Here is a 19,944-nt window from a genome sequence, read left to right as displayed (position 1 = left end):
TAGATTATTCAAGACCTGTATACTGATAATATACTGAAGGCTTTAGGACTGGATGTCTTGGCTTCCATTCATACTGTTCTGTCCAGAGCTGCACTGGACATTTTCAGAGGTGCTCCTGTTTGTGCTGTGTCTGCCCAGTTGATGGTTCAGACATTGGAGAGCAACATAAATTCTGTGAAAGGAGGAGTGTGATCATTTACAAGTGATCGGCTAAGATAATCCGTCTCAGAATGGAACTTACCGATGGTCATCTGTCTAAGATTAAACTGTTGATTCTGTAGTGTTACTGTTCATATATCACTAAGTTTCATAGCTTTTCTGTTAATTATCTCCACATTTATATATTTTAATTGTTTCTCCGTATAGATATGAATAGTTTGTCATTGTAGAAAAATTTTGGTTTAGGTAACTTAATGATTTTTTTTGGCTGAAGAACATGTTCCGCTACACGTGAATTTTCTACTTTCGCTTATTGACCTAGACTTTCATGTTCCTTCAACCAAGTATTCATGCTTCTCCTGGTACTTCCAGTGTAGACCTTACCGTATGTACATAGAATTTTATATAACCCCACCTCCCTTCATGCTGGCAGAAGAGAGCAGTTATCCTTTACATATCAGAGAGTTTGACACATTTTCTTAGTTGGTCTGAAAATTCATTGCTAGTACAGAGAGATTTCTTTCATAGAAAAGACTGCCTTGCATTTGGGTCTGTGTACAGTATAATAGAAAAGACTAGTAGGCATAAGTAGTAGTTCAAAAATTGCAAACTATTGTAGAAAGTACAAACAGTATGTTGATGTCTGGTTCTGTTATTAATAAGCCAGACAGAGTATTGCCTCAAGATGGAATTTCATTCTGCAAAAAGGGAGATGCTGCTATAACACTTACGAAAGCACCAGTTAAGGAGATTATTATGAATGTAGAAGCAGGGATGAGCTATTCCTAACAAGATTGCAAATGCAGTTTGAATCAAAACTGCCAGACTGTTGTGCTGCAGTAAACCTTTGACAAATAATTTAACAAAATGTGAGAGAGAGGCTCTCAAAACATTCAAATGCAGATGAAAGGGTAGTGGTTCTTCCTGTGGAGCAAGGGAACACTGCTGTTATGAATAAATGAGAGATCATCAGTGCAGAATTTTGAGTCTGTTAACATCAGGATAGTACCAAAAAAATTGGGACCTGACACAGTGAAGAAAACAAATAATCTAATGTTATCTTATTAAATTCAAAAATGTAAAAAAAGCCTTATTGAAGACTGGAGCTGTGTATTCCAGACCTTATGGCCTACCCAAAATTTATCTTTCCCCGAGACACATTGTGTGTGGCACATACACCCAAACTAACTCCAATTTACCATGGAAATGGAATTATTGTACAGCATTGTTGGACAGGAGGCCCCATCTGGCATTGTTCGGCTGCCTAGTGCAAGTCGTCTTGCTTCACGCGGGTGCCATCTCTGAACAGACAGGGAATCAAACCCAGGGCCCTTACATGGCAGTCAGCTTGTGCTGACCAGAGCTATGGAGACAGATTTGCTGTGGGAATTGAAAATGACAACCAAATTATCCTTCTTCAGTGCCTTATTGCAGAGAGAGACCAATGGGAGGTTGAAACAAAGTTTTACGGAAAGTCACACATGTGCACAGATATTTCCATAAGAAATCCATCATCTCACACAGTGGGGCCAGAATGTTTTTAAAACTGGAACACCTGAATACTGAATAAAAACATCTTAAGCAGGCTTTTGAGGAAAATGGGTATTCAGGAAAAGAAGTAAATAGTCCTTACACCAAATAACAGTTCGCTGAAGAGAAAAGATAAAACATAGTGGTGGAAGAACACTTTTGCTTCTTTTATTTAAAATGCGATTAGATGGGCAGCACTATACACGAAAATATCAGACTGTTTTTTAGACCAACCAAGGAAATAAGTCAAGCACTCCAATCTTTAAAGGATTAATACAGTCCTCTGTTGGTGAGTGAGGTATATAAAATTCCATGTATGTTTGATAATCTCTACATTGTAACTACAAAGACAAGCAGGAATACATGGCTGAAGAAATGTAAATCTTTACTGGCAAATGAAAATAGAAAAATCAGTAGCCAAGTATGCCCTTCAGTAAGGAAATTGTGAAGTTCTCCGAAACCAATGTTTTATCTATAGTGAGAACATCCATAGCCACAGAGAAGCCATCAAAATACAGGGCTATTACAAATGATTGAAGCGATTTCATAACTTCACTGTAGCTCCATTCATTGACATATGGCCACGACACACTACAGATACGTAGAAAAACTCGTAAAGTTTCGTTCGGCTGAAGCCGCACTTCAGGTTTTTGCCGCCAGAGTGCTCGAGAGCGCAGTGAGACAAAATGGCGACAGGAGCCGAGAAAGCGTATGTCGTGCTTGAAATGCGCTCACATCAGTCAGTCATAACAGTGCAACGACACTTCAGGACGAAGTTCAACGAAGATCCACCAACTGCTAACTCCATTCGGCAATGGCATGCACAGTTTAAAGCTTCTGGATGCCTCTCTGTAAGGGGAAATCAACGGGTCGGCCTGCAATGAGTGAAGAAATGGTTGAACGCATGCGGGCAAGTTTCACGCGTAGCCCGTGGAAGTCGGCGAATAAAGCAAGCAGGGAGCTAAACGTACCACAGCCGACGGTTTGGAAAATCTTACGGCAAAGGCTAAAGCAGAAGCCTTACCGTTTACAATTGCTACAAGCCCTGACACCCAATGACAAAGTCAAACGCTTTGAATTTTCGGCGCGGTTGCAACAGCTCATGGAAGAGGATGCGTTCAGTGCGAAACTTGTTTTCAGTGATGAAGCAACATTTTTTCTTAATGGTGAAGTGAACAGACACAATGTGTGAATCTGGGCGGTAGAGAATCCTCATGCATTCGTGCAGCAAATTCGCAATTCACCAAAAGTTAACGTGTTTTGTGCAATCTCACGGTTTAAAGTTTACGGCCCCTTTTTCTTCTGCGAAAAAAACGTTACAGGACACGTGTATCTGGACATGCTGGAAAATTGGCTCATGCCACAACTGGAGACCGACAGCGCCGACTTCATCTTTCAACAGGATGGTGCTCCACCGCACTTCCATCATGATGTTCGGCATTTCTTAAACAGGAGATTGGAAAACCGATGGATCGGTCGTGGTGGAGATCATGATCAGCAATTCATGTCATGACCTCCACGCTCTCCCGACTTAACCCCATGCGATTTCTTTCTGTGGGGTTATGTGAAAGATTCAGTGTTTAAACCTCCTCCTACCAAGAAACGTGCCAGAACTGCGAGCTCGCGTCAACGATGCTTTCGAACTCATTGATGGGGACATGCTGCGCCGAGTGTAGGAGGAACTTGATTATCGGCTTGATGTCTGCCAAATCACTAAAGGGGCACATATCGAACATTTGTGAATGCCTAAAAAACTTTTTGAGATTTTGTATGTGTGTGCAAAGCATTGTGAAAATACACTCCTGGAAATTGAAATAAGAACACCGTGAATTCATTGTCCCAGGAAGGGGAAACTTTGACACATTCCTGGGGTCAGATACATCACATGATCACACTGACAGAACCACAGGCAACAGAGAATGCACAATGTCGGCACTAGTACAGTGTATATCCACCTTTCGCAGCAATGCAGGCTGCTATTCTCCCATGGAGACGATCGTAGAGATGCTGGATGTAGTCCTGTGGAACGGCTTGCCATGCCATTTCCCCCTGGCGCCTCAGTTGGACCAGCGTTCGTGCTGGACGTGCAGACCGCGTGAGACGACGCTTCATCCAGTCCCAAACATGCTCAATGGGGGACAGATCCGGAGATCTTGCTGGCCAGGGTAGTTGACTTACACCTTCTAGAGCACGTTGGGTGGCACGGGATACATGCGGACGTGCATTGTCCTGTTGGAACAGCAAGTTCCCTTGCCGGTCTAGGAATGGTAGAACGATGGGTTCGATGACGGTTTGGATGTACCGTGCACTATTCAGTGTCTCCTCGACGATCACTAGTGGTGTACGGCCAGTGTAGGAGATCGCTCCCCACACCATGATGCCAGGTGTTGGCCCTGTGTGCCTCGGTCGTATGCAGTCCTGATTGTGGTGCTCACCTGCACGGCGCCAAACACGCATACGACCATCATTGACACCAAGGCAGAAGCGACTCTCATCGCTGAAGACGACACGTCTCCATTCGTCCCTCCATTCACGCCTGTCGCGACACCACTGGAGGCGGGCTGCACGATGTTGGGGCGTGAGCGGAAGACGGCCTAACGGTGTGCGGGACCGTAGCTCAGCTTCATGGAGACGGTTGCGAATGGTCCTCGCCGATACCCGAGGAGCAACAGTGTCCCTAATTTGCTGGGAAGTGGTGGTGCGGTCCCCTACGGCACTGCGTAGGATCCTACGGTCTTGGCGTGCATCCGTGCGCCGCTGCGGTCCGGTCCCAGGTCGACTGGCACGTGCACCTTCCGCCGACCACTGGTGACAACATCGATGTACTGTGGAGACCTCACGCCCCACGTGTTGAGCAATTCGGCGGTACGTCCACCTGGCCTCCCTCATGCCCACTATACGCCCTCGCTCGAAGTCCGTCAACTGCACATACGGTTCACGTCCACGCTGTCGCGGCATGCTACCAGTGTTAAAGACTGCGATGGAGCTCCGTATGCCACGGCAAACTGGCTGACACTGACGGCGGCGGTGCACAAATGCTGCGCAGCTAGCGCCATTCGACGGCCAACACCGCGGTTCCTGGTGTGTCCGCTGTGCCGTGCGTGTGATCATTGCTTGTACAGCCCTCTCGCAGTGTCCGAAGCAAGTATGGTGGGTCTGACACACCGGTGTCAGTGTGTTCTTTTTTCCATTTCCAGGAGTGTATCTCAAATAATAAAGTTATTGTTGAGCTGTGAAATCGCTTCAATCATTTGTAATAACCCTGTACATAAAAATGGGAATAATTAACAGAAAGGAAGTCACGAAACTTGGTGATGAATGGGCAGTAGCTCTACAGAATCGATAGTTTCATTGTTTACACAGGAACATAAATGGTTTACTTTTATCTCTGCCAGTCACAAGTAAACTTCAACTCCCTTTTTCATAATCACTGCAACCTGTCAGTTGCCAAGACTGAGTGGAAGCAGGAGCACCTTTGAAGATACCCAGCACAGCTCTGGACAAAACATAAGGAATGGAAAAGTTTCATAGACCACACCCCATGCCCGTACAGCCCAGAAGACTCGCCAGTTGTTAATGTATATTGAGTCAGTGAATAGGTAAAAGTACCTGTTGTGAAATTCCTTGGTATCCATTTATATAGTAAACTGAAGTGAAATCAACTACTGAGAAAGCTGATTAAATCATGGATCGATGGATAAATGATTGGATGAAAAAGTTCAATGCAACAAGAAATTTCTGCTTGTTTTGCGTTAGTCTTAAACACAGATTGTGATGTTAAGTGGAAGTTTTTCATGTTGTAACTGGTTTACATAAACTTCCAGTTAATTGTAGATAACTTTCAATCCAGGATTACAAATTTGAAAACTATAGGAATTTAATTACCTAAGCCTACTAATATTTATCTAGAAAATAGTACTTGTTTACTGTAGTCAGGAGATAACTGTATAGTTGACTGTTTTATGTTAGTGAATGTTGGTGCTTAATATTTCACGGATATAGCTTACTTCATTCATAGAAATAGAATCAAATTTTCAAAACATGTAAGTGAAGTTTGATCCATGCTCTAATCTGCACTTTGACCCAAACACACTGTCCTACAATCTTATTCTTTTTCTTCCAGAGGAGAAAATGTAGAGGAAGCATTCTTGGAAACTGCCAAGAAAATTTATCAAAGTATACAAGATGGCAGGTAAGGAATTCAAAATTTTTTCAGTAAACTCTTCACGTGTTGGATGTGGATGAACACCCCATTCCACCATAAATAGTTTCGCTACAAAATTCTGCAAATATTTTTCTTCTGTTGTAGGTTGGATCTGAATGCTGCAGAATCAGGAGTGCAGCATAAACCATCACAGCCTGGCCGAAGCACGCTGGTCAATGATCAGCAAGCCAATAAAGACACTTGTGCTTGCTAGGTGTGTATTTGGATTGTGCTGTTTCATGCAAAAAGTGGTGTAATAGCTGCTGTATGAGCAGCATGAGAAGAAAAATATTTTTTGTAACATTATAATAATTAATTTAAACTTAATGTGTGTTTTGGAAATAGACCTGCTAATTGAGGCAGAGCTTTTGAGCCTTACCTATTACAGTGTTGTTTGGAAGCTTGTTTTAGTAATATTCATGCTTCTGAATATGTTTATAAGCTTTCATGGCGTTTCATTGTGATATGGTATCAAGTGCATAGTGATTTAAAATATTGGCTTCCAGGTGTTTCTAATTTATACCTTTGCTTTCTGCCTTTCTTAAAACTCTCCCACATTTCACTACCTCCTTACAAATATTTAGTCCACAAAGTGCATTAATGGTAGTTTTTGTCTTTCATTCTAAACTGTAATGCCATATTCTTTTATATATTCAAATTTGTAAATAAGTTGGTGATTGTTGCATGAAAATGTGTTGTATTCTTGCTCCACAGTAAATAGTCGCTTACCGAGGACTTCCTTAGCATCTTTTGCTTAACTAACAAGATAGTACCAGCTAAGAATTGTACCTTCATTACCTTAGCTGTGTATTATAGTGGTTTCGCCCAGTGAGCCTGTGCTCTGTAGTTCTTACCATGCAACAGTAAATTCATATAATGTATTCTTTATATGGAATGCATTGTATTACTTGGCATGGTGAACTGGTTAGCCAGCCATAGCAGGATTAACGTGATGAGACGACTAAGTACACCCACATTCTGATCCAAAGTTGCGGCCATTTTAAATCCCAGTACGAGCATGAAGAGTGATTGCAGAAAATACCATAATAAGGAAACAGTGACAACCTGATGTTAATGCCTTCAATTTTACACAGTCAGAACAAGAAAGGTGTGATGATACAGATGTAGAAGGCAGTGGAAGGTGCAAGTAATTATTATTAACAAGCAAAACGTAAGTGTGTAAATGACAGGGGATGGGGGGCACAAGATGCTGATACTGAATGGAGTAAAATTAAAATATCAGCCCCAAAGCAGAGATAGTAAAATGCACACAATGCATATTTAATTGATGATATACATAAATACACTAATGGGAAAAAATCACAGCACCAAAAATTAATTAATTGGATCAAATTTCTGAAACACATTTGTCTAGGTAACGTATTTAAGTGATTAAAATTTCAAGACCACACGTTAATGTAATGACAAGATAAGCCATTGTAAATGTGGCATGCTGGTACATTAATAATCAGTGTAACCACCAGAATGTTGAATATAAGCATGCGAACATGCATGCATTGCATTGCATTGGTGCCTGAGGTCAATGTGTGGGATGGAGTTCTATGCCTGTTGTACATGGTCTGTCAATACAAGGACAGTTAATGTTGTTTGTGGATGATGCTAGAGTTATCACTTTGTCCCGTATGTGCTAGATTGCATGCAGGTATGATGATCGATCAGGCCAAGGCACCATGTCTAAACTCAGTAAAGCATGTTGGGCTACAACACCAGTATGAGTGTGAACGTTATAATGCTGAAAACACCCTCTAGAATGCTGTTAGCGAATGGCAGCAAAATACGTCGAATCACCAGATTGACATACAAACTTGCTGTGAGAGTGAGTGGGATAACCACGAGAATGCTTACGCTTTCACACAAAATCTTACACAAGACCATAACTCCAGGTGTAGATCCGGTAAGTCTAGCATCAGTGGAATGCACACTACAGGGAATCTGGCTCAGAACTTTCCTTGAAGTAATTCTTTTGTAACAGATCACTGTGTCACTGTGGTGCCAAATGTTACTCAAATTTCTGCTGCAGATGCAGTACAATGCACCAGAGCCGTACGTCATATGTGACGGTCTTCTTTCTCGGTAGTGCCACGTGATCATCTGGAGCCCATCTTCTTGTGACCATACATTTTCGTGATCACTGCTGCCAGCAGTCATGTACAGTGGTTACATTCCTGCCAAGTCATTGCAATATTGCAGAAGAAATCTCCAGCTATTCAAAGCTCCGTTACACCCATTCATTTAAATTCTGTGAGGTGATGATAATGGTGTCTGTCACCCTAAAGGCAGTCTTGACTGACATCAACCCACCATGTCCAATCTCAAAGGAAACTAACTCCCCTGGCCATTAAAGCGTGTATTTAAAGCAAATCTAATTTGCATCCTCATAGTGGCTCTACTAGCGCCACTCTTATGTGACCAGTGTGCAATTTGAACAGGTGTCATCTTTCAGGTTAGAAACATGTCTACAGTTTTTGTTTGTCACACAGCTCCTTCATCTTTTGATTTTTTCCTGTCAGCATATGTTACTAGATAGCAATTTCTGTGATACCATCAACAGGACAAGGAGATACCATCTTTGCAAAATCTTCATTTTTTGATGTGCGCCGGCCTGGGTGGCAGAGCGGTTCTAGGCGCTAGAGTCTGGAACCGCGCGACCGCTACAGTCGCAGGTTCGAATCCTGCCTCGGGCATGGATGTGTGTGATGTCATTAGGTTGGTTAGGTTTAAGTAGTTCTAAGTTCTAGGGGACTGATGACCTCAGAAGTTAAGTCCCATAGTGCTCAGAGCCATTTGATACATTTTTTTGATGCGCAGAAGTAGACTTCAAGGCTATCAAAGAAACTTTGAGAAAAACTGTTCCATTTCTGGAATTCAATTTTAAATGGTGCCAGAAGGAAGGGGATACGAGGTGGAATGAGTATGTGAGAATTGTGGTATGGAAGGCAAATGGTCAGCTTCATTTTATTGGTTGAATTTTAGGAAAGAGTGGTTCACCTGTAAAGGAGACCACACATAGGATGCTATTTTTGAGTACTGCTAGTGTGTTTGGGATCTGTACCAGGTCAGACTGATGGAGGACATCGAAGGGATTCAGAGGTGGGCTGCTAGATTCGTTACCATTAGGTTTGAACAACATGCAAGTCACGGGGATGCTATGGGAACTCAAATGGGAATCCTTGGAGGGAAGGTGACATTCTTTTCAAGAAAAACTACTGAGAAAATTTTGAGAAGCAGCAGTTGAAGCTTATTGCCGAACAACTCTACCACTGCCAACATACATTTCACGTAAGGTCCACGAAGATACAAGAAATTAGGGCTCATACAGAGGCGTATAGGCAGTAGTTTTTCCCTCACTCTATTTGAAAGTGGAACAGGAAGGGAAATGACAAGTAGTGATGCATGGTACCCTCCTCCATGCACTATGTGGTGGCTTGAAGAGTATCTGTGTAGATGTACATGTTGAATGAAAATCATTATGTGCAAGCAAGTGAACGTACTTGCGAAAAGAATATAGGACATTAGATTTTTTCAAAGATATGAAGCTTCGCGATTAAAGCAGCCAATGGTTTATTTAGACAACCTATGAATTCATGTACACTACATGGTAAATAAATGTTGTAAAGTGATAGTTTGAAAAAAGTATTGTGAAACAATGTTTTGTTGTGAATACAGTTTCATTAAGAAAAGGCAAACCTACGTTTCTAGCATTTGTAGACTTAGAGAAAGCTTTTGACAATGTTAACTGGAATACTCTCTTTCAAATTCTGAAGGTGGCAGATATAAAATACAGGGAGCGAAAGGCTATTTACAATTTGTACAGAAACCAGATGGCAGTTATAAGAGTTGAGGGACATGAAAGGGAAGCAGTGGTTGGGAAAGGAGTGAGACAGGGTTGTAGCCTCTCCCTGATGTTATTCAATCTGTATATTGAGCAAGCAGTAAAGGAAACAAAAGAAAAATTTGGGAGTAGGTATTAAAATCCGCGGAGAAGAAATAAAAACTTTGAGGTTCGCTGATGACATTGTAATTCTGTCAGAGACAGCAAAGGACTTGGAAGAGCAGTTGAATGGAATGGACAGTGTCTTGAAAGGAGGATATAAGATGAACATCAACAAAAGCAAAACGAGGATAATGGAATGTAGTCTAATTAAGTCGGGTGATGCTGAGGGAATTAGATTAGGAAATGAGACACTTAAAGTAGTAAAGGAGTTTCGCTATTTAGGGAGTAAAATAACTGATGATGGTCGAAGTAGAGAGGATATAAAATGTAGACTGGCAATGGCAAGGAAATCATTTCTGAAGAAGAGAAATTTGTTAACATCGAATATAGATTTAAGTGTCAGGAAGTCGTTTCTGAAAGTATTTGTATGGAGTGTAGCCATGTATGGAAGTGAAACATGGACGATAACTAGTTTGGACAAGAAGAGAATAGAAGCTTTCGAAATGTGGTGCTACAGAAGAATGCTGAAGATAAGGTGGGTAGATCACGTAACTAATGAGGAGGTATTGAATAGGATTGGGGAGAAGAGAAGTTTGTGGCACAGTTTGACTAGAAGAAGGGATCGGTTGGTAGGACATGTTTTGAGGCATCAAGGGCTCACAAATTTAGCATTGGAGGGCAGCATGGAGGGTAAAAATTGTAGAGGGAGACCAAGAGATGAATACACTAAGCAGATTCAGAAGGATGTAGGTTGCAGTAGGTACTGGGAGATGAAGAAGCTTGCACAGGATAGAGTAGCATGGAGAGCTGCATCAAACCAGTCTCAGGACTGAAGACCACAACAACGACAGTTTCATTTCATGTTCACTTCTTTTTCTGTAAGAGGAAAACTTCAGACTGTTTAGAAATACAGAAAAAAATAGAAATATATAGAGACAAGGGGAGCCAAACTCTTGACTTGAATTACAGAATGTCTTCTCACCATTTTTCCATTGAGAAAATTTTGTAAGAAAATGGTTACCTTCCTACTACCAGCTATACTATAGGGTTAAATCATATAGAACCTACGTGAGATCATACAAATAATAAAAGCTGTAGTCGTATTATGCAGGTATCTCGCATGCAAACCAAAACCAAGAAAACTGATGCTATTGCTGCTGACAACCAAATACAGTGTCACTTTTACTGGCACAAGCCTGTCTGGCAATTTGTGCTTAAATTTAGCTTCCTTTATATTCAAGCAACTTTTCAGTTGTCTTTGCAAGGCCATGTGGACACTCTTCCACATCTTTCCACCAGCAAAAATTTTAAGTTGGTCACTGGGAATCAAATCATGTGACCTCAGCATCACTAGCCAAAAACATTAACCGCTAGACCACATAGTCAGTTTGCCGTTGCTGTTGTAACATTAAATTTAACTAATAGAGGTAATAGGAGACAAGAAAGGACACACATCACGCCAAAATGTGACACCACTGGAGAGAAGATGTTTTGATGGACAAGGAAACAGAATATAATAAAATCGAACAGCATAGATTGAAACAGTCAGTATTATTATCCACGGTAGAAATGCCAGACAATGAATCAACGGACACAGCTGTTGAAAAGGCAACATTACTGAGGATGTTTTATGGATACCACCAGTGAAGCATTGTAAGGAACATAACTGAGATATATTTACGTCCTTATTCCATTCTTGTTCTAGGCACTTCATTCAGTGGCACTACATTTATTACACACATAGCACAGGACAGCCTTTTATTTAGTAGAATAATAGAGTGTATGACTGAGTGAGGTAGCACAGTGGTTAGCACCTAGGACTCACACTTCAGAGGACAACTGTTCAAATTTGTATCCAGCCATCCAAATTTATGTTTCGCATTATTTCACAAAATTAATCTAGGCAAGTGCTGGGATGGTTCCTTCGAAAGGGCACGGCCAATTTCCTTCCCCATCATTGACACATTCAGAGCTTGTGCTCAATTTCTGATGACCTCTATGTTTATGGAATGTTAAGTGCTAATCCTTCCTTCCTTCCTGAAGTGCATGCTATTACTACCACCTCTCTTTACTTCTAGGGCATAGTAGTAGTTCTGCCACCCTGCCAGTTCACTTTGCCATGTAATACTTTCATAAGTAGTGTGGTCTCTAACATTGTTGTCTTATCATTGTTGCAGGTGTTCGATCTGTTGGTTATGTCTCGTGTGAAGGTGCTTTGTCACTGCTCTGTGTAAATATCTGCAGTTGACGTGTGGGTCACGAGTGAGTGATGTAACTTTTTGTGATACAACTAGTGTTGTAGGAATTGGCTGTTCGTGCCAATATGTGGTCAGGATTAACGGCTCTAAGCAGATGCCACATTCAATTATTCCAATGTGAGTAGGTTTGCACTTTGTGTCTGAGCACCTTGCTTTTTTTTTCTGTGCAAGAAAAGCGAAGTATCATTTGAAGAACTGCAGTTTAAGTGATTGGTATCTGAAGTTTTGTTGGTGCATCGGATATTCATTTTCGAAAAGCAGCTACTGTATGACACTTCGTTAAATGTAACAATTACTTTCTTGGCATATACAGATGTAAGCATCAAAATTATTTAAGCAGTAGCTTCACATTTCTTTTTATATTATGTGGTTGACACAAATCAAAACACTCCACTCCATTTTACTACAGTTTTCAAAGTCTTCGTTTCATCCATTTGTTTGGAGTTGGATAGTTGTCAGCCTTTGATATCAAAAGATTACTACAAGAATAATCTGGCTGCTGTAAATTTATTCTTCCTATTTATGAATTGTGATGAAAAATTAATTACCATAATCTTGCAACTTAGGACCACAAGTATGTATGTATCTGGAGATAGTAATAATATTCATTGATATTAGAAATTTATTTTGTCATGGAAACCCTTGGTCTTGATGTCTACTATTGTGAATTAAACCCAGCTTAGAAAGTTTTAAAATATTACTAATATGCTAGAGAAAAACCAGCAAAGTTTGAGTGAATGTTGTAATTGAGATTCAGTTGTGATAAGATTTAGAACTTGAGAATTCCAGGATACCAAATATGTGCATACATTGCATACAGATATTATATTTGTGTGCTATTTGACATTTCCTTAAGTCACTACGGATTAATTTCATGTGGTCCACTTGCACGTTAAGAAATTTTCAATTTCTCTAGTTTAGCAGTAAAGTACATTGTTATATAAATTGGTGTTATAGATTGAAATAGCAAAAGGATGGCATTTGTGTGCTACTTAATGTATGTTTGATATGGGTGCAGAGTTGGGTGCAGTTCTGTTACTACTGTTCAGAAATTAAGTATGGATTACTGAATAAATTTGTGTGTAATATTCATTGTGTGTATCAGGAAAAATGAGAATAAGTTTAAGAGCTAAATTACACTTTATTTGAAACATATGAATGCATTCAGTCTTCTCTTCCATATTTTAATGTATTAATAATTATTATATATTTAGCTACCATGACATGTGCCTTGTTCCCAGAATTTCTGTGCTGTTGAAATGTTGATTGAGAGAAGGCTGATTGAATTATCATGCTGCTTGAACATACCTAACAGAAACTTGGTGTGTTGTAGCGAGCAATAAAGTTGGAAAACTAATGTCTTCTTTACTTAAAAAGAAACATTATTTCTTTAAAAAACTTTATATATTGGTATACTCATAAAATTGTAGTTCTGTTACTGATACCAATGTTAAATCTACAGTTCTTAATCTTTGAATGATGTTTTCATTGCTACACCAGTCTGTGCTCATAAATTACTTTAAAATTTAGTTCAGTGCCTATTTTGCTTAATTGTTGGATTTAGGTTGTTTGTGCTTTGCAGTTTCCTATTTCTCTGCTGTTCCTTATACTTACTGCTCTGAAGAATACTACTATTCTGCATTTTCATTTGTTTTCTTCACTCACAGCAAAATAGAAGAATGGCAGTTGGTTGTGACACTTGTTTAGTGCCCAAACATATGTGGACTTGGCTCTTAATTTATTGGAAAATACCAAGTGTTTCTGACTTTTTTCTCTGTAATGTATTTATAAACCTGCCTTCAGTATAAAGTGATCTGATATTCAGAATTTCATCAGCATTTGAATTGTTAAGCTTTAGAAGCAGTTATAAAGAAAGCTTACTGTAGTACAGCTGATAAGGCTGAACTGAAAGGTGATAATGTGACTAGTATAGATTTAAAATATTTAATTAGAATATGCTAAAAATTTCTGTTCGTGCAGTAAAAATTTTAATCTTCCTTAGACAGAAGTGAAATACACAATGTCAGTTGTATGCAGAACTGAGAGTGCTAAAAAGGTTCAGTTTTGTAAAGAAAGTAATTTTCTTTCAGTGTTGCACTTTCTTTGCGGTATTACAATGTTCATACACCTAACAGGACAGAAGTCCTGATTCATTTGGAAATATGCATATAGGGTTAGAGATGAAATTTAAAAATGCATTGGACAGATTTTGTCAAGTCAGCCTGCATTATGATGGAAATTTCACTCCTGTCCACCAACAATTCTCCAGGAATTTAATTTGCTACTTTTGAATAAACTGGTGAATTATGCTCATTTCTTATATTACTGTGTAGCCAGTAGCAGAAATGGAAAATGGTGGCTATTTTAAATGTTACGCAGTGAGGTGTTTCTGGGTGAAGATGATTAACGAATATGTGATATGGATTCACTTCCGTATGAACAGCCTTGATATCTATGACACTAAGTTTGATTGCAGTCATTGGGAAAACAATTTAATAAGAATCTTATTTGTTAGATCATTGTCTGTTGTTACCTGTGAAAATTTATTGTTGAACAAATCGTGGAAAGGAAACAAATAATGACATGTGAACTGGGACACTGCATGTAACTGACCTTGTGTTGAAAAGCAGTGAGAGTCAGACTTTTCATGCTGTTGGCTGAGAGAGGTCTTCCTCTTACGTATATGAATTAGCTGTAACAGCTTGTGCCCAGTGATATTTTTGGAAAGCCCATTAACACTTGGGATAACTAAGGAGGGCTGTGCATCATTGATTACCTCAGTGAACTGTTGTCTGAAAGGTTTTTCTCTAACTTCTACATGTCAGTATTTTTATTCTTTTGCTGTGATTGTTTCTGCTTAAAGACTGTGATTTTACTAATTTATATTTGTTGTTATGTTTAGAGTTTACAGAAGACCATTTTAATATTCTGTCTTAGGGAGAAGTATAATATTTTTTTTAATGTTTATTGCGGCATGCAGCTACATCGCTTTAATATGTGGTCCTCGTTATAATGAGAACTTGAAAGTGTATTTCATTTAAGTGCTGCTGATGTTTGCTCTGCCTGTTCATTACATATGTGCTGGCAACTGTTTGTTCCCACCCTGCCCTTGCAACTGTATCACTAAATAAAACATTCCAACAGTTAATGAATTCTTTCTTTCCAGTAACACACAGAATACCTTTGAGTATAATAAACTATAAAATTAAATAGTAAAACTATTTTTTGATGGCCGTTCTTTATTTCTTTAACAAATTTAATTCTGATTCGCTACAAAGACCCCAGAATTTTAAACAAATAGACTTTTTCTCCCTTTTTTCTTTTTTTCCATTAATGAGTACTGCACAGCAGAGAAATACACTCCTGGAAATGGAAAAAAGAACACATTGACACCGGTGTGTCAGACCCACCATACTTGCTCCGGACACTGCGAGAGGGCTGTACAAGCAATGATCACACGCACGGCACAGCGGACACACCAGGAACCGCCGTGTTGGCCGTCGAATGGCGCTAGCTGCGCAGCATTTGTGCACTGCCGCCGTCAGTGTCAGCCAGTTTGCCGTGGCATACGGAGCTCCATCGCAGTCTTTAACACTGGTAGCATGCCGCGACAGTGTGGGCGTGAACCGTATGTGCAGTTGACGGACTTTGAGCGAGGGAGTATAGTGGGCATGCGGGAGGCCGGGTGGATGTACCACCGAATTGCTCAACACGTGGGGCGTGAGGTCTCCACAGTACATCGATGTTGCCGCCAGTGGTCGGCGGAAGGTGCACGTGCCCGTCGACCTGGGACCGGACCGCAGCGACGCACGGATGCACGCCAAGACTGTAGGATCCTACGCAGTGCCGTAGGGGACCGCACCGCCACTTCCCAGCAAATTAGGGACACTGTTGCTTCTGGGGTATCGGCGAGGACCATTCGCAACCGTCTCCATGAAGCTGGGCTACGGTCCCGCACACCGTTAGGCCGTCTTCCGCTCACGCCCCAACATCGTGCAGCCCGCCTCCAGTGGTGTCGCGACAGGCGTGAATGGAGGGACGAATGGAGACGTGTCGTCTTCAGCGATGAGTCGCTTCTGCCTTGGTGCCAATGATGGTCGTATGCGTGTTTGGCGCCGTGCAGGTGAGCGCCACAATCAGGACTGCATACGACCGAGGCACACAGGGCCAACACCCGGCATCATGGTGTGGGGAGCGATCTCCTACACTGGCCGTACACCACTGGTGATCGTCGAGGGGACACTGAATAGTGCACGGTACATCCAAACCGTCATCGAACCCATCGTTCTACCATTCCTAGACCGGCAAGGGAACTTGCTGTTCCAACAGGACAATGCACGTCCGCATGTATCCCGTGCCACCCAACGTGCTCTAGAAGGTGTAAGTCAACTACCCTGGCCAGCAAGATCTCTGGATCTGTCCCCCATTGAGCATGTTTGGGACTGGATGAAGCGTCGTCTCACGCGGTCTGCACGTCCAGCACGAACGCTGGTCCAACTGAGGTGCCAGGTGGAAATGGCATGGCACGCCGTTCCACAGGACTACATCCAGCATCTCTACGATCGTCTCCATGGGAGAATAGCAGCCTGCATTGCTGCGAAAGGTGGATATACACTGTACTAGTGCCGACATTGTGCATTCTCTGTTGCCTGTGGTTCTGTCAGTGTGATCATGTGATGTATCTGACCCCAGGAATGTGTCAATAAAGTTTCCCCTTCCTGGGACAATGAATTCACGGTGTTCTTATTTCAATTTCCAGGAGTGTATTTGTCGGCATGTGCATATTTACAATCGTATATTTAGTGACAACCTGGTAAGAAATTGATTATTTGTAGTGGGAAATATCTTTTTAAGCAAAAAATCTGTAGTAATGAAGTCACAAATTGAGTGGTGATGACAATCTTACATGATAACTTTTGTGTGACAACTTCTGTTGTACATATAGAGCAGCTTGTACAATAATTGCACTTTTGCAATTGTAAGTTAACTATGCAGGTGTTATTAAAATTTAAGTTTTATATACATGTTTTTATCCTGTGTGGAAACTTCTTAATGTTTGCCTCACTGCCACTCAGCTCTATTCATCTTCTCCAATTATTTTACACCAGGAGGTTTATTTCACATGTACTGATTTTTAAGACGATTAACAGTAGAAAGTTAAATGAATAACAAATTAGGAAAGGACTCAAATTGCAGAGAGTAAATAGATAATACAATCAAATTAGAATTTTGTTCCAGCTAACATATTTACAGGAAGTTAATCTCTTCTGTAACTAGAAAAGTTCTGTAGTTCTCCAGTAGTTACAATTTGTTTTGAGATTAGGAAGCTGATCAGTGTTGCAATGGCACATAGTGAGCCTATTGTTTGGGCTACACTGTCTACCCTGATAAAATAAGCTAGGAACAAAATTTGTGAATACAGTACTTTAACATTTGGCTAGAAGTAATCTCCATCTACTTGCGAGATGTTTTACACTCACTAATGTAACACAAAATTCTGAATGTTCGCTGCTCTGCAACTTTTTAAGGAATCTATTGATGGACACCTTCAAAACACCTTGAGCTGCATGTGAAATTATTTGCCACAGATATTTGAGTGTATAAGCCATGTCGGTGGCATCTGATACAGAGAAACAGACACTTGTACGTACATATATTTATACATCATCACAACTATTAATGAATAGCAGAAATATAAATCTATATACAACGTTATGTATCTCTGTACCAATGACGTGTGTTGGTTAAAATGGTAGGATGTGAAACCCGTTGTATCACATCATACATTGGTTGTCGTGTATGTTATTGATGTCAGATCGTAGTGACAATTCTTGATCATGACTGACATAACCATTACAAAGTATAAACATGGGACTGACAGGTCAAATGGTTTACATCACCTGTCTTTTGTTAATTTCAAAATCAATACATCTGTGACACGCTTTAATATATGTAAAATAAAATTGTTGGACAGGTGGTACACGAAGGTAGAATATACAAAAAGCATAAAATTGTGAAGAAATCTAAAATATTAAATAAAATTAGAAAATTTTACGTGCAGTATGTGAAGAGACTCCATATCCACTATATTCGATTAAAACTATTGAAATTTTGTACATACATCCGATTTCATAATGTATGTGATCCACTTGTTTCATAATATGAGTGTATATTTCAGTTTCTTCTAGAATATTTAATAAACTGACTTTTCTGTTTTAAGAAGATGGTGATTTTGTTTTATTAATATCATTGGCAGAAAAACTTGCATTCTCTTGAATGAGCAAATGAATGCTGAGGGATTGGCTTCACTAACATTGTGTTCTCTAAATTTTGTTTTGCAGTTTCACACAGTTCGCCTGATACAAAATTCAACACATTCACTACATGTTATTTTAAATACACCTGACACAGTATACACTGCAGTGCCAAATAAACATATAGGCATGCGTATTCAAATAAAGAGCTATGTAAGTAGACAGAATATGGCACAGACGGAATATGGCACTGCAGTTGGCAGCACCTATATAAAACAAGTGTCGGGTGCAGTTAGATCGGTTACTGATACTAGAATGGCAGATTATAAAGATTAAGTGTGTTTGAACATGGTATTATAGTCGGCGCACGAGTGATGGGACATATCATCTGAAGTAACAGTGAAGTGGGAATTTTTCCTTATGACCATTTCACAAGTGTGTGTGAATATCTTGAATTCGGTAAAACAACAAATCTCCAACACTGCTGCAGCCAGAATAAGATCCTGCAAGAAGGGACCAAGAACAACTGAAGAAAATCATTCAGTGTGACAGAAGTTCAACCCTTCTGCAAAATACTGCAGATTTCAATGTCGGGCCATCAAGTTTGTGTGTGAACCATTCAGTGAAAAATCATAGATATAGGCTTTCGAAGCTGAAAGTCCATTCGTTTACCCTTGATGACTGCACGACACAAAGCTTTACGCCACGCCTGGGCCGTTCAACACCGACGTTGGATTGTCGATGACTGGATATATCTTGCCCAGTCGGATGAGTCTCGTTTCAAATTGTATCGAGTGGGTGGACATCTACAAGTATAGACACAACCTCATGAGTCCATGGACCCTGCATGTCAGCAGGGGCTATTCAACCTGCTGGAGGCTCTGTAATGGTGTGGGGCATGTGTAATTGGAGTGATATGGGACTCTTGATACATCTAGATAAGACTCTGATAGGTGACACGTACATAAACATCCGGTCTAATCACCTGCATCCATCCATGCTCGAGAACACTTCCACTTGCTACAAAACTCCCCAGACCTGAACATTATTGAGTATATCTGGGATGCCTTGCAACATGCTGTTCAGAAGAGATCTGTGGACAGTCCTGCAGGATTTATGGGTTCAGTTCCCTCCAGCACTACTTCAGACATTAGTCAGAGTCCATGCCATGTCATGTTGCAGCATTTCCGTGTGCTCGCAGGGGCCCTACACGATATTAGGCAGGTGTGCCAGTTTCTTTGGCTGTTCACTGAATTTTTGGCTCTTATATGTATTGTGTATCAGACATGACCTTAAATTGTTCTGTTGTCTGTTAAAAAACAAGTCTTCATAAAGCAGAAAAAGACAGATTATTAAATAGTTTAGAAGAAATTGAAAGGTACATCCGTATGAGAAAACAAGTGGACCCCATACTTAATGAACAAATAGTTACGGAATGAGATGTATATACAAAATTTCAATGATACTTTAACCAAATAAGTTTTGTTTGGAGTGTCTCCATATCCTGCATGTAAACTTGTCTATTTCATGTGATATGTTGAATTGTTCTGTAATTTTATATCTTTTTGTATATCCCACCTTTGT

At 40.4% G+C, this 19,944-nt stretch overlaps 1 protein-coding gene across 1 annotated transcript in view; it reads left to right on the top strand.

The window, feature by feature from the left end:
• LOC124797829 (ras-related protein Rab-14) overlaps nucleotides 1–15,254 on the top strand; it is an 82,828-nt gene extending 67,574 nt beyond the window's left edge. The window contains exons 6-8 of the mRNA XM_047260867.1: nucleotides 5,813–5,881; nucleotides 5,999–6,107; nucleotides 12,026–15,254. Of these exons, the coding sequence (XP_047116823.1) occupies nucleotides 5,813–5,881; nucleotides 5,999–6,107 (178 nt within the window). The 3' untranslated portion in view covers nucleotides 12,026–15,254. The remainder of the gene's footprint in view (nucleotides 1–5,812; nucleotides 5,882–5,998; nucleotides 6,108–12,025) is intronic.
• The last annotated feature ends 4,690 nt before the right edge of the window (nucleotides 15,255–19,944 follow it).

The sequence above is a fragment of the Schistocerca piceifrons genome, chromosome 5 (assembly GCF_021461385.2).
Source record: "Schistocerca piceifrons isolate TAMUIC-IGC-003096 chromosome 5, iqSchPice1.1, whole genome shotgun sequence".
NCBI classification, from domain to species: Eukaryota; Metazoa; Arthropoda; class Insecta; order Orthoptera; family Acrididae; genus Schistocerca; species Schistocerca piceifrons.
This window is presented reverse-complemented; position numbering and strand designations above follow the sequence as displayed.